Genomic DNA, 14,240 nt, shown 5'->3' with positions numbered 1-14,240 from the left:
CTGCGTCTCTGCATCTGGGGAAGCCGCGGGTACAGGCAGTCTGGGGCCGGGGGCCAGGGGCAGGCCTCGCCGAGCCCCCCCACTCTCTTAGGAACAGTGGGCCCCATTCATAGGAGCCCATTCAGCCATGTGATCCCGCCCCCTCGAGGCAGGGGGCTGGTGGAGGGCGGGTCCCCACGGCTGGGCTACCTCATGCTGGCCTCTGCACCCCTCCCTCCCGCGCTCCGTCCTTTGGGAGGCAGAAGACAGGAAATGACTGCCAGAGATGGGGTGTGATTTATTTTATTTTATTATTATTTTTTTTTTTTTTTGCGAAAGCAGCGTTCTGTCCCCCGGCCTCACGCGGCCCACAGCTGTTTTCCTCTCGGTACCAGCCAGGTGGCCCTCTGCCCCGTGCCCCTGCTGGCCCTCACATGACTTCAGCCTGTGGCTTCTCAGCCCAGCCCGGCGGGGCGGCTCCACATTCCAATCTCCTTCCCGAACCCAGGCACCCGGGCCTCCAGCTGAGGCTTTCCCGGTGGCCGGTGACTCAGGCCCTCCCCAAGGAGGGGGGCTAGGTGGTGACTTCAGAGTGCACGGGCAGAAAAGCCCGGAGTCAACACAGAATCGAAACCCAGGACATTGACACAACCAGCTGCACAGCTAGCACTCCGGGGGGACCCCCCGAGACCCCGTGGCCTGCTCCCCGCAGACTTCTGAGCGCAGATCCCCTCCAAGGCCGACCCCCGGGTGACCGGCCTGCCGCGGGCCGGGGCAGAAGCAGGGCCCAGGGCTCCGGGGTAAGCGGGGGATTGGGGCTTCCCTCTTTCTGCCTCACCGTCTCCGCTCTGAGTGTTTGCGTGTGTGGCCGGCCGGGATTCATTCCGCTCAGCTCTTTCCCCTGGCTGGGCATCACCTTTCTTCCTAAACAGGGGGAGTCTGTTTCCACTCTTCTCTGTTTACTCGCGAGCTGTGGCGAGCGCCTGGCACACGCCTAGTGTCAGACTATAGACTTTTGATTTCGCTTTTTTTGAGCACCACGCCCAGCAAGCAGTGCTCATGAGCGACTCGGACTTGTTTTCAGTTTTTAGTTTTCAGTTTTCGTTCAGGGGACTGGCTGGGATGCCAGAGGTCGAACCCAGGTCAGGCTGATGCAAGGCAGGCGCCTTACCCGGCCCTCAGAGAATCACCCTTGATGGTGTGCCGGGGGCCGCGCAGGCCAGGGCTTACGGCTGGGTTTCCTGCAAGCAGACCGTGTGCTCGGCGCTGCGGGCCATCTCCCGGGCCCGTCCCGTTCATCTCCTGCGGGAAACCAAGCGCTTGGCGCAGTTGAAGACCCGAGAGAGAGGACGGCAGCTAGGGTGCTCGCCGTACACCCCTCCCCCCCCCCGACCTGGCTTCAGTCCCCAGCGCGGCCTATGTTCCCCTGAGTCCTGCTGGGAGTAGCCGCTGAGCTCAGAGCCAGGGGTCGACCAGTACCGGCTTCTGCTTCGGCCCGGCGGCAAGGGGACACCCCAGAGGGGCCCCCCTTCCAACGCCACCTTCCACAGAGAAAAACTGAGGGAACTGAGCCCTGGGGGTGCTTATGTGGCATGCGCACGGGCGAGGCCCCAGAATGAGCACCCAAACCAATAACTAAGGTGCTTTCCTGGCCCACCGTCAGCCCTGGTTAGATTTCTGAAGCACATGGTCCCCCTCCGAGCACCACTGGGAGTGATTCATGAGCACAAAGCTAGGAGTTATTCCCCTGCTAAAGCTGCTGTGTGTGGTCCTAACCGCCCTCCAAGAAACAAGAAAAGGCTGACAATGAATGAATGAATGAATGAATGAATGAATGTGCGGGTGTCCTTCCCCTTGGTCCCCGTGCTCCCCCAGGCCCCAACCTGCCCCCTTCCCTTCCAGACCATGCGTGGCTCTCCCTGCCGTCTGTGGCTCCTGGCACTCAGCATCAACTTGGTTCTGGGGGCGCAGCCCCTGCACCCCCAAGGTCTGGAGGAAGGGGACAAAGAAGAGGCATCCCGGTCACCTGCCACCCGCTGTGACTATGACCCCTGTCGCCATCTGCAGGTGCCCTGCAAGGAGCTCCAGAGGGCAGGGGCCCCGGCCTGCCTGTGCCCCGGGCTCTCCAGCCCGGCCTTGCCCCCCGACCCCCCGCGCCTGGGGGAGGTGCAGGTGAGGGCCCAGGACGCCAGCGCCCTGGTGCATTGGTGCGCCCCCTTCTCCCCGGTCGACCAGTACTGGCTCCTGCTTTGGCCCGGCAGCAAGGGGACACCCCAGAGGGGCCCCCCTCTCAACGCCACCTTCCGCCGAGCAGAACTTCGGGAACTGAGCCCCGGGGGTGCTTACGTGGTGTGCGTGGTGGCCGCCAATGGGGCCGGAGAGAGTGGGGTGCCCGAGGGGCCCGGCCCTGCCTTCGGGCCCTGTGGCTACTTCACCATGCCGCCCCGGCCCCAGACGCTGGTGTTCGCCGCCGTGGGAGTGGGCACCAGCCTGGCCCTGCTCAGCTGCTCTGCCCTCGTGTGGCACTTCTGCCTGCGGGACCGCTGGGGCTGCCCCCGCCGCCACCGCCGCCCCCCGGCTGCCCCAAACCCGCCCGGGCTCTGAGCCATCCAGCACAGCTGCACCCCCGCCCGGAGAGTCCAGCCCAGCACCCCCAGTTCCCTGCTCCCGAGCAGCTGGCTGTCATCCGGGGGACCGCAGGGTGGGGGGGCCCGCCTGGCTGAGTCTTGGTTCTCGACCAAAAAGGTCAGAAGGTTCCAAACCAGCTGGTGAGGTTTCGGGCGGAGCAGAAGGGTCCTCTCATCCGTTTCCTCAAACACTTGGGCCGCAAAGCAAAGCCAGAACAATAGATCAGCGGGGAGGGTGTTTGCCTTGCATGCAGCCAACCTGGGTTGGAGCCCCAGCATCTCATATGGTCCCCCGAGCATTGCCAGGAATGATTCCTGAGTGGCACAGCCCTGAGCATCCCCCGGTGTGGCCGCAGAACAAAAAGTAAAAGAAATTGGGGGGCAGCTGGGGCCGGAGAGTACAATAGGGAAGGGGGTTGCCTTACAGGCGGCTGACAAGCTCCACCAGGAGTGATCCCTGAGCACAGAGCCAAGAGTCAAGTCCTGAGCACCCCGCCAGGTGTAGCCACCAAAACAAAGTTGGGGGTTGGAGGAATGGTTCTGGCTCAGCTAGTGCCCAGGGGCCATGTGGTGACAGGATCAAGCCCAGAGTCTCATCAAGGATGACACCCCCTGGGGCTGGAGCGATAGCACAGCGGGCAGGGCGTTTGCCTTGCATTCGGCCGACCTGGGTTCGATTCCCAGCATCCCATATGGTCCCCTGAGCACAGCTAGGAGTAATTCCTGAGCGCAGAGCCAGGAGTAACCCCTGATCATCACCGGGTGTGACCCAAGAAGAAAAAAAGAGAATGACACCCCCATTCACAGAGCCTTTTGCTCAATTGGGTTTAGGGGCCACACCTGGCGGTGCTCAGGGTGGCTTCCTCCTGGCTCTATGCTTAAGGCACGCCTCTTACCTGCTGGTCCTAACAAAGGCTCACTTATTTTTTCTTTTAGATTTTTGGGTCACACCCGGCGATGCACAGGGTTTACTCCTGGCTTTGCACTCGGGAATTACTCCTGGAGGTGCTAGGGGACCGTATGGGATGCTGGGAATCGAACCCTGGTCAGCCGTGTGCAAGGCAAATGCCCTACCTGTTGCACTATAGCTCCAGTTCCCCTCAAAGCTTCATTTTTCAGGAAGGGTCTCCTCCAGGGCATGAGGACCCCCAGGGCTACCTCAGGGGTGCTTGGGAGGTCATGGACGCCAGAGGTTGGACCCCAGGCCCCGGCCCCTTGCGAGTGGTTATGTGTTGCTGCCCATTAAGCTATTTCCCTGGCTTCAGGCTTGTTTCCCTTTTCTTCCCCTTTGCAGTGCGTGGGGGGGGGGGAGGGGGTGGAGAAGATGCCCTGGGGACCCTGCCCTGGAACGGGGCCTCATACACGCACAGCATGTGTCCCAGCCTTCTGAGCTGTCTCCCTCGCCAAGTTCAATTCTTCTTAAAGAGCCAGAGAGGGGCTGGAGCGATAGCGCAGCGGGTAGGGCGTTTGCCTTGCACATGGCCGACCCAGGTTTGATTCCCGGCATCCCATATGGTCCCCTGAGCACCGCCAGGGGTGATTCCTGAGTGCAGAGCCAGGGGTAACCCTGATGCATCACCAGGTATGACCCAAAAAGAAAAAAAAAAAAAGAGCCAGAGAGTAAGATCATTTAGGTTTTGGGGCCAGATCGTACCGAGGGTAGAGAGTGCTTCCATGAAGTGGACCCAGGTGTGATGTCCAGCATTCCGTAAGGTCCCCTTAACACTGCCAGGGGGAATTCCTGAATGCAGGGGTCAGGAGTAACCCCTGAGCATTGCCCAGTGTGGCCCCAAAATAAAACAGACCAGACTTGGGGGGGGTGCTGTTGGGACCAGAGAAATTGTAGAGCAGGGAGAGGGCACACAGTTGACCCAGGTTTGACCCCCAGCCCACAGACAGACCCCCGAGCCCCACCAGGAATGACCCCGGAGCACCACTGGGTGTAGCAAAGAAAAAAAAAAAACAGGGGGGAGGGAATGTAGGTTTTGTGGCTCCAGAGGAGAAAATGGAAGATGAGTCATAGATACTTTATATAACATGTAATCACTTAAAACCAAAAATCATTTTGGGGTCAGAGAGATCATCCAGCGGGCAGGGCTCTTGCCGAGCAAGCCACCGACCAGGGTTCTATCCCGGCGTCCCAGAGGGTCCCCTGAGCACCACCAGCAGTGCTCCCTGAGTGCAGAGCCAGGAGTAACTCCTGAGCACGGTGGGCTGTGGTTCAAAAAACAAACTAAAAAAAATAAAATCCTTCTTAGCTCACAGGCTAAGAAGGGAGCGGTAGAGTCGAGTCGCCTCAGACCCACACCACATAACGGCTCTGTCATGACGGGGTGGGGGAGGGCCCAGCAGTGGGCCTTTTCGACTCAGCTGGGGTAAGGGTGGGCCTCAGGACCGCCCTCCCTCGTCCCCTGTGTCCCAAACTGAGGCTGCGATGGCGGACCCCACCTGTCTGCGTGGGGTGGAGATACCGGAGCTGCTGTCTGGGAGAAACTGGCATTTTTGTTACTACCACAATCATCATAGTAGCAATGTACAATTATGCCGAGGGATTCCTGTGTACTGGGGGTTCCCCAATCCTCATTCCTGAGCGTCTTATAGTCACTGAAACATTAAAGGAATCATACAAGAAGACTTTCAAAGGCTCCTCCTTCTTAACTCCCTTCTCAATTCGTCACCTGCACATCTGTTTTTCAAGGGGGTGCATGTACTTCTTTTTGGCAAATGCCTCCGTGCCAAGGCCGACAGTCTACTGCTGCCCGGTCCCTCTCCTGTTTGCAGGGAGGGGGATTATACCCAGCAGTATTCAGGGGACCATGTGATGCCAGATTGGAGTCCATGGCAGGGGGTGGGAGTTTGGGGGTGGTGGGAGGGAAACTGGGGACACTGGTGCCGGGAAATGTACACTGGTGGAGGGATGGGCGTTGGAATACTGTATGACTGAAACCAGATCACGAATGGCTTTATCATGTTCTATCTCATTGGTGATTCATCAAAAAAAATTTTTTCTTTAAAGGTTCAGAGTGGGGCTGGAGCAATAGCACAGTGGATAGGGCATTTGCCTTGCACGCGGCAGACCCGGGTTTGATTCCCAGCGTTCCATACGGTCCTCTGAGCACTGCCAGGAGTAATTTCTGAGTGCAGAGCCAGGAGTAACCCCTGTGCATCGCCAGGTGTGATTCAAAAAGAAAAAAAAAGATCAGAGCAGAGTAAAAGGACAGCCGTAGGGCGCTTGCCTTGCACACAGCCAACCAGGGTTCGATTGCCAGCCCCCCCATGATCCCCCGAGCACTGTCAGGAGTAATTGCTGAGTTGCAGAGCCAGGAGTAATCCCTGAACATTGCCAGGTGTGACCCCCCATCAGAAAAAAAAAAAAGAACAAAAATCCAGGGCCCCTATGTGCAAAGCATGCCTCCAGCCCTTGGAGTCACAGCCCTAGCTCCTAGTTCATTTATATATTTCATATTTTGGGGCCACACCCTGGAGTGCACAGGGGCTACTCCTAGGGTATTGTGTGTGTGTGTGGGGGCAGAATCCCAGCAGTACTCGAGGGACCGTGTGATGCCAGGAATTGAACCTGGGCCTCTTGCATGAGTCTAGCCCTTTAACACTCTGACACGCGTTCGTTCAGTCATTCATTCAGTTTTGGTTTTCGGGGCCACACTCAGGGGTGCTGTTCCCAGCTCTGTGTGCAGACTCGATTGATATTCAAAGCTTGCTCTTGGCAGTGCTGGGGCAAGCAGGATCAAGGAGAATCTGGGCCTCCCCCGTCGGTGTCTCCCCACTTTAGTTAAACACCCTGGTTTACAAGGTTGTACACGGTGATTTGCTCCAGGAATTCAATATTCCAACCCCAATCCCATCACCACTCCACCTTCCCTCCGCCGTTGTCTTCATTTTCCCAGCCACCCCTCTGGCCTCCCCCTGAGCAGACCCGCGGTCATTTATTCTGTATTGCTTGCAACCACAAAGTGGCCAACAGAATGATCAAAACATACTTCAGCAAAAGAGAATTTCTGAAAATTGTTGTATCTCACCCTGGGGACATTAAGTCCTTGTCTGAGGGTTTTCTAAGCTGTTATTTGTTAAACCTTCTGTCTTCATTTTTTTTTTTTTGATGGTTGTTCTTTCATCTCGTTGGCTTCTATGTTACATTTAAATTCAATCTGATGTGCTCCTACTAGAATGTTAGTATTGTAGAGTTTGTGATCCTGCACTCCAGAAAATCCAGAATATTTACCTGGGCAGTGAGCTTACAGGATGGAGGTAGTGCGGACGTGGGTGCAACTGTTGGGGCTTCAGGAAGTACAGGGAGGCGGGGAGGGTGAGGTCCCCAGGTGGGCCTCCCAAATTTATCTCTCTGGCCCACCTAATATATTTATAGACTAACTGAATAAAAATATCTGTATAAATTGCTAGAGAATATTATTTACACTTTAACTGATCTTAAAACTATTTTCAGGGGCTGGAGCGAGAGCACAGCTGGTAGGGCATTTGCCTTGCTGGCGGCCGACCCGGGTTCAATTCCCAACATCCCATATGGTCCCCCAAGCACTGCCAGGAGTAATTCCTGAATGCATGAACCAGGAGTAACCCCTGTGCAACTCTGGGTGTGACCCAAAAAGAAAAAAAAAAACTTTTTTCAAGTGGAAGGCACAGGGAAACAACTTGTTCTTTTTTCTTTCTCTTTCTTTTTTTTTTTTTTTTTGCTTTTTTTTTTCTTTTTGGGTCACACCCAGTGATACACAGTGGTTACTCCTGGATCATGCAGTTAGAAATTACTCCTGGTGTTGCTCATGGGATGCTGGGAATTGAACCCTGGTAGGCCACGAGCAAGGCAAATGCCCTACCCCCTGTGCTATTACTCCACCCCCCCTTTTTTTTTTTTTGCTTTATGGGTCACAGCTGGCAATGCACAGCGGTTACTCCTGGTTCACACAGAGGTTACTCCTGGTTCTGCACTCAGGAATCACCCCTGCGGTGCTCAGAGGACCATATGGGATACTGGGAATTGAACCCTGGTCGGCCGCGTGCAAGGCAAACACTTTCCTGGCTGTACCAGCTATACTTTTGCTCCAGCACCCCCCCTTTTTTTTTAACTTCTTCCAGGCTGGAGAGATTGTACAGCGGGTTGGTACTCACCTTGTACATTGTCAAAATGAGTTTGATCCCTGGCATTCAATATGGTGTTCTGGGCACTGCAAGGACTGGAGTAATTCCTGGGTGCAGAGCCAGGAGTATGCCCTGGGCACAGCCAGGTGTGCCCCCCACCAGTTTTCATGGGGAGCTTAAGTCACACCCAGTAGTGCTCAGGGACTCTTCGAGCTGGGGTAAGCAGTGTGCAAAGCCAACACTTTAACCCCTGTACTTTTCTCCAGCTCCTCTCCAAACTTTATTTTATTTTATTTATTTATTTTGCTTTTTAGGTCACACCCGGCGATGCTCAGGGGTTACTCCTGGCTCTGCACTCAGGAATTACCTCTGGCGGTGCTCAGCAGACCATATGAGATGCTGGGAATCGAACCCGGGTCAGCCGAGTGCAAGGCAAACACTCTCCCCGCTGTGCTATTGCTCCAGCCCCATCCCCAAACTTTAAAAATTCTGAGTAACATATTTGGGGAGGGAGTGATAGTACACTTGCCTTGCATACGGCAGATGGAATTTGATCCCTGGTACCTCATTTGGTCCCCCAAGCTCCATCAGGAGTGATCTTGAGAGTAGAGCCAGGAGTAAGTCCTGAATACAGACAAGTGTGGCCCCCACACACAAAAAAAATGAAAAGAGTAATATATAAATGTTCAAGAATGCTAGAATAGGGGCTGGAGTGATAGCACAGCGGGGAGGGCGTTTGCCTTGCACGCGGCTGACCCGTGTTCTATTCCCAGCATCCCATAGGGTCCCCTGAGCACTGCCAGGGGTAATCCCTGAGTGCAGAGCCAGGAATAACCCCTGTGCATCTCTGGGTGTGACCCAAAAAGCAAAAAAAAGAATGCTAGAATAGGGTCAGAGTGATAGTACAGCAAGGAAGGCATTTGCTTTGCACACGGCAGACATGTGTTCAATACCTGGCATCCCATATGGTCCCCAATGCACTGCTAGGAGTGGTTCCTGAGTGCAGAACCAGGAGTAACCCCTGAACATCTCTGGATGTGACCAAAAATTTTCCCTGCCACCACCAAAAGAATGCTAGAATACAAAGCAAAATTTCTTCTCCTCCTCCACAGAGCAGGTCTTTTTCTGTGCAATGCTTTTATTTTGGTCTTGGGGAGATATCAGGCAATGCTCGGGGTTACTCCTGGCTCTGCACTCAGGAATCGCTCCTGGCGGTGCTCGGGGGAACATATGGAATGTTGGGGATTGAACCCGAGTTGGCCAAGTAGAAGATAAGCACCCTACCCGCTGTCCTGTGCTCTGGCCGTGCCAATGTTGTTGTTGCTTTTTTCCTAGTCAATATGTTCTGCATGGAGGATATATCTTTCCTCACTGAGTTCATGATTGAGTTCATTTGCATGCAGGATTGAGTTTTCATGCAGGATCAAATGATTGACTTCATTTGCATGCAGGATGCCTAGGTTCTTTTCCTGGCCCTGCAGAGCACTGAGCTGGACTGGCTCCCAGGCACGGCTGCGTGTGGTCCCCAAACCATACATGTTGAGAACTAGAGTTAAGATAGATTTAAAAAGGGGCTGGAAGAATAGCACAGCGGGTAGGGCGTTTGCCTTGCACGCGGCCGGCCGACCCGGATTCAATCCCAGCATCCCATATGGTCCCCTGAGCACGGCCAGGGGTAATTCCTGAGTGCAGAGCCAGGAGTAACCCCTGTGCATTGCCAGGTGTGACCCAAAAAGCAAAAAAAAAAAAAAAAAAAGATAGATTAAAAAAAAATACTGACAGGATGGGCAGGTTATGGGATGCTAACACCGGTTCCTGTATCCTCTCTCTCCCTCCACTCCTTCTCCTGGAGGAATCGCCCCTTGAAAGAGCCCATTGCAAAGATGTTTGAGAAGCCCATTACAGAGATGTGTCTAGCTTGGATATATTTAACTAGTTAGGCATTTGATCTAGAAATGTTTTTTCCCTCCTGATGATTACTACTTCTAAGCCGTAAAGACTTGGGGCCAGAGTTATAGTATGGTGGGGAGAGTGTTTGCCTTGCATGTGGCCGACCGCGGTTAGATCCCTGGCATCTCATATGGTCCCCTGAGCACCTCCAGAGCTTAATTCCTGAGTGCACAGTCAGGAATAACCCCTGAGCATCATGGCGTGTGACCCAAAGAGCACCCCCCCCCAAAAAAAAAGACTGTACCTGGAGGTCAGCTGAAGCTGTACTTCTGTGAGGCTGTGGGCGCCCTGAGTTCATGATATTTCTCTTTTATTTTTGTCTTTCTTTTTTGGTTTTATTTTTGTTTAGGGGCCACACCTGGTAATATTTAGAAGTAACTCCTGGCGGGGCTGGAGAGATAGCACAGCGGGTAGGGCGTTTGCCTTGCACGCGGCCGACCCGGGTTCAAATCCCAGCATCCCATATGGTCCCCTGAGCACGGCCAGGGGTAATTCCTGAGTGCAGAGCCAGGAGTAACCCCTGTGCATCGCCAGGTGTGACCCAAAAAGCAAAAAAAAAAAAAAAGAAGAAGTAACTCCTGGCTCTGCACTCCAGAATAAACCCTGGAAGTGCTTGGGAGACCACATGGGATGCCAGTTCGCTGTGTGCAGAACAAGCACCCTACTCACTATACTATCTCTCCAGGGCTCTACATCTCTCTCTCTCTCTCTCTCTCTCTCTCTCTCTTTTCTTTTTTGGGTCACACCCAGCGATCCTCCTGGCTGCTGGGGATTGAACCTGGGTCGGCGCATGCAAGGCAAATGCACTCCCCTCTGTACTATCACTCTGGCCCCTATGTCTCTTTTCTTGATCTTCAAAGTGTCCGTGCTTCAGTCCTGTTCAACTGGGGCTGGTCCCCAACACACACACACATACACACACACACACACACACACACGTATGTTATGGGCAATGTTTCAAGCTGCAAAATCCTAACTTAATAGCTATGTTCATATAAGGCAATGTAGATAATACAGCTGGTAGGGCATTTACCTTGCATGCAGCTGCCCTAACATCCAATATGGTCCCCTGACTCAGGTCTCCTGAGCCCTGGTAAGAGTGATCCTTGAGCACAGAGGTAGGAGTAAACCCTGAGCACTGCCGATTGTGGCCAAATATGTGTGTGTGTGTGTGTGTGTGTGTGTGTGTGTGTTTAAGTGTTCCTTGGGACAGGACAGGATAGATAGTAATGGGGTTAAGGCACAACCCTGGTACCATCAGAATTGCCCCCTTGAGAGAGACCCAGGAGTTAATCCAGCCTTGCCTGGTGGGGCCCAAGTCCAACCCCCCACCCACAAAAAAGAAGAGAGGAAACGCTCCCTCACTGCCTTTCATCATTGCTCTCTGTCGGAGCATTTGCTCTAGCGTTTGCTATCGCTCCTGTTTACAGACCCTCCTACTTTGCTATTTGCTCAAGGGTGTTTTAGCCAGAAGTAGACCAGAGGTAGCACTATACAACTTAATCTCTTTTATATTTTATTGGCCACACCCAGCGCTGCTCAGGACTTACTCCTGACTCTACTCAGAGATCACTCCTGGCAGGGCTTAGGGAACTGTATAGGGTGCTGGGATAGAACCTGGGTCAGCTGCATTCAAGGCAAATGCCCAAACCACCGCACTATCTCTCCAGCCCCAATAGAATCATATTTTTGATCGTTGGATCACCATTGATCCAAATTGAAAAATGTTTTTCAATTTATTGATTTGGATGGTGGGGTTGAGCCATACCTTGCAATGCTCAGGGTTACTCCTGGTTCTGCACTCAGGAATTAATCCTGGCGGTGCTTGGGGGACCATATGAGATGCCAGGAATTGAACCTGGGTCAGTCGCGTGCAAGGCAAACACCCTACTGCCTGTACTATCCCTTTGACGCCCTCTATAGTACTCTTGGTAGCTCTGGGGCCCCCCCTCACTCTGAGGGTGTCAAGCCAGGGCTGACCGCATTCAAGGAAGCTCCTTAGGGGCTGGAGCAATAGCACAGCGGGTAGGGCATTTGCCTTGCACGCGGCTGACCCGGGTTCAATTTCCAGCATCCCATATGGTCCCCTGAGCACTGCCAGAAGTAGTTTCTGAGCGCAGAGCCAGGAGTAACCCCTGTGCATTGCCGGGTGTGACCCAAAAAGAAAAAAAAAAGAAGCTCCTTGACTCCTGCACTACTGCACTATCTTTCTGGCCCCACTAGAATAAATTTAGAACATATTCATTGTGGGCCGGAGCGATAGCACAGCGGGTAGGGCGTTTGCCTTGCACGCGGCCGACCCGGGTTCGATCCCCGGCATCCCATATGGTCCCCTAAGCACCGCCAGGAGTAATTCCTGAGCGCAAAGCCAGGAGTAACCCCTGAGCATCGCTGGGTGTGACCCAAAAAGAAAAAAAAAAAAAGAACATATTCATTGTCTATAATTTATTATTGTTGCTTTTGGGGTCATGTTATTTTGAGATTTGCGTGTCAAGAATTGTACCCAGGTCAGCTGCATGCGAGGCAAATGCCTTACCCATTGTATTATCTCTCTAGTTCCCCAAGCTATTTTCCTTATTCTTTTGAGGGGGGATTTGGAGCACATCCAACTATGCTCAAGGATCCTCCTAGCGGTGCTTGGGGAAGCATATGGGCTGCTGGGGATTGAACCCAGCCAGATGTGTGCAAGGTAAACACCCTGCCTGCTGTAGTATCACTCCAATTGCCTCCCCCTTCCCCCTACAATTATTTATTTATTTATTTATTTATTTATTTATTGCTTTTTGGGTCACACCCGGCGATGCACAGGGGTTACTCCTGGCTCTGCACTCAGGAATCACTCCTGGCGGTGCTCAGGGGACCATATGGGATGCTGGGAATCGAACCCGGGTCAACCGCATGCAAGGCAAACGCCCTACCTGTTGTGCTATCACTCCAGCCCCAAACCCCTACAATAATTTATAATAAAATAAAGAGACCTTTGCCTCTAGAGATATTAAAGCCCCAAAGGAGGGCTGAATAATGAACACAGCGGGGGGGGGGGGTAAATGCCTAATGAGGGTAAATACTGGAGAAGGGAGGAGCAGAGAGGGTGATGATGATGTCGTGACCCCTAGGGTGGCTCACAGGAGTCAGGAGGGGAGAAGGACAGTTACCTTCTTTTTTTTTTTTTCTTTTTGGGTCATACCCGGCAATGCACAGGGGTCATTCCTGGCTCATGCACTCAGGAATTACCCCTGCGGTGCTCAGGGGACCATATGGGATGCTGGGATTTGAACCCGGGTCGGCCGCGTGCAAGGCAAACGCCCTACCCGCTTTGCTATCACTCCAGCCCCAAGGACAGTTACCTTCTCTCACTCCACCTCTGCCACCCCCGTCTTGCTGGGACGACTAGGACCAGTAAAGTCTGCGGTGAGCCCCTGCTTGGCTCGGGCCCAAGTCCCCCCAGCCCTACCAGGTGGCCGTCAGGCCACACCTGAAGTCCGTTTGGTCTTCTCGGCACGGGAGTGGATCCCCGCCACCCGATTTCTCGGGGAGCCAGACTCAGGCTAGAGTGAGGATTCGCTCTTGGCAGGAAAGGAGAGGCCAGTCCCGGGCCTTACCCAGGGTTTTCAGAGTTCTCGTCTCGCTCACAGAAAAGAATTTCAGGAGTAGACAAGCAGTGGACTAAATAGATTTTATCTGGAGGGAAGGAGGACGAAAAAAGTGGGAGAGAGTGGAGAGTGAGAGAGACAGAGTAACGCGCTCAAGAGAGCCCGGGTGAGATAGCCCCGACACACCCACCCCGAACATTAGATAGGAAAGCATAAAAGTCCTCATCTCGAGAGGGGAGATGCGGGCGACACACATGCTCAGCCGCCACATGTGCTCGACCACGCAGGCACAAGCAGTATATGTGCACCCTTCCTTGGTTCAAGGTGTGTTTTTTTTTTTTTTTTTTTTTTTTTTGCTTTTTGGGTCACACCCGGCAATGCACAGGAGTTACTCCTGGCTCTGCACTCAGGAATTACTCCTGGCAGTGCTCAGGGGACTGTATGGGATGCTGGGAGTCAAACCCAGGTCGGCCACGTGCAAAGCAAACACCCTACCCGCTGTGCTATTGCTCCAGCCTCAAGGTTTCTTTTATAGGATCTTCTCGGGTTCTCCCGAAGTTCTGGAGTCTTCTCGGGGCTGGATCACATTTTAATCAGATTAAGGGAGAGGCCTGAGGGTTTGAGGAACTTCATGGGGAGGGGTCCAACTCCTCAGGGTCTGCTGAAGGTCTTATCAGGTCTGTTTTCTGTATCCACAGGGTGGATCAGTCTCAGAATTTTCCTCCCAGAAGTTCTGTTGACCTACATTTTCGGTGATGCACAGGGGTTACTCCTGGCCCATGCACTCAGGAATTATTCCTGGCGGTACTCGGGGGACCATATGGGATGTTGGGAATTGAACCCGGGTCGGCCACGTGCAAGGCAAACACCCTCCCTGCTGTGCTATCACTCCAGCCCTGACCTACGTTTTATTGCCCAGGGCCTTTCCCTGTCTACCTGCCTACATCAGTGAGGCTAGCTTCCCTTAGAAGCCGGAAGA

The 14,240-nt window shown here is 53.7% G+C and overlaps 1 protein-coding gene across 1 annotated transcript; it reads left to right on the top strand.

The window, feature by feature from the left end:
- The first annotated feature begins 6 nt into the window (after nt 1-6).
- On the top strand, nt 7-5,215 carry LRRN4CL (LRRN4 C-terminal like). Its single transcript, XM_055141549.1, has 2 exons — nt 7-779; nt 1,882-5,215. The coding sequence occupies exon 2, from the start codon at nt 1,885-1,887 to the stop codon at nt 2,581-2,583; it is 699 nt and encodes a 232-aa protein (XP_054997524.1). The 5' UTR covers nt 7-779; nt 1,882-1,884; the 3' UTR covers nt 2,584-5,215.
- Nucleotides 5,216-14,240: the final 9,025 nt, after the last annotated feature.

This window comes from Sorex araneus, chromosome 6 (genome assembly GCF_027595985.1).
Source record: "Sorex araneus isolate mSorAra2 chromosome 6, mSorAra2.pri, whole genome shotgun sequence".
NCBI classification, from domain to species: Eukaryota; Metazoa; Chordata; class Mammalia; order Eulipotyphla; family Soricidae; genus Sorex; species Sorex araneus.
Note: the sequence above shows the minus strand (reverse complement) of the source record. Positions and strands in the feature narration are given on the sequence as shown.

Bases quoted from the DNA above. Each gene is read 5' to 3' on its own strand.
- LRRN4CL (XM_055141549.1), top strand. From the start codon at position 1,885: ATGCGTGGCTCTCCCTGCCGTCTGTGGCTCCTGGCACTCAGCATCAAC.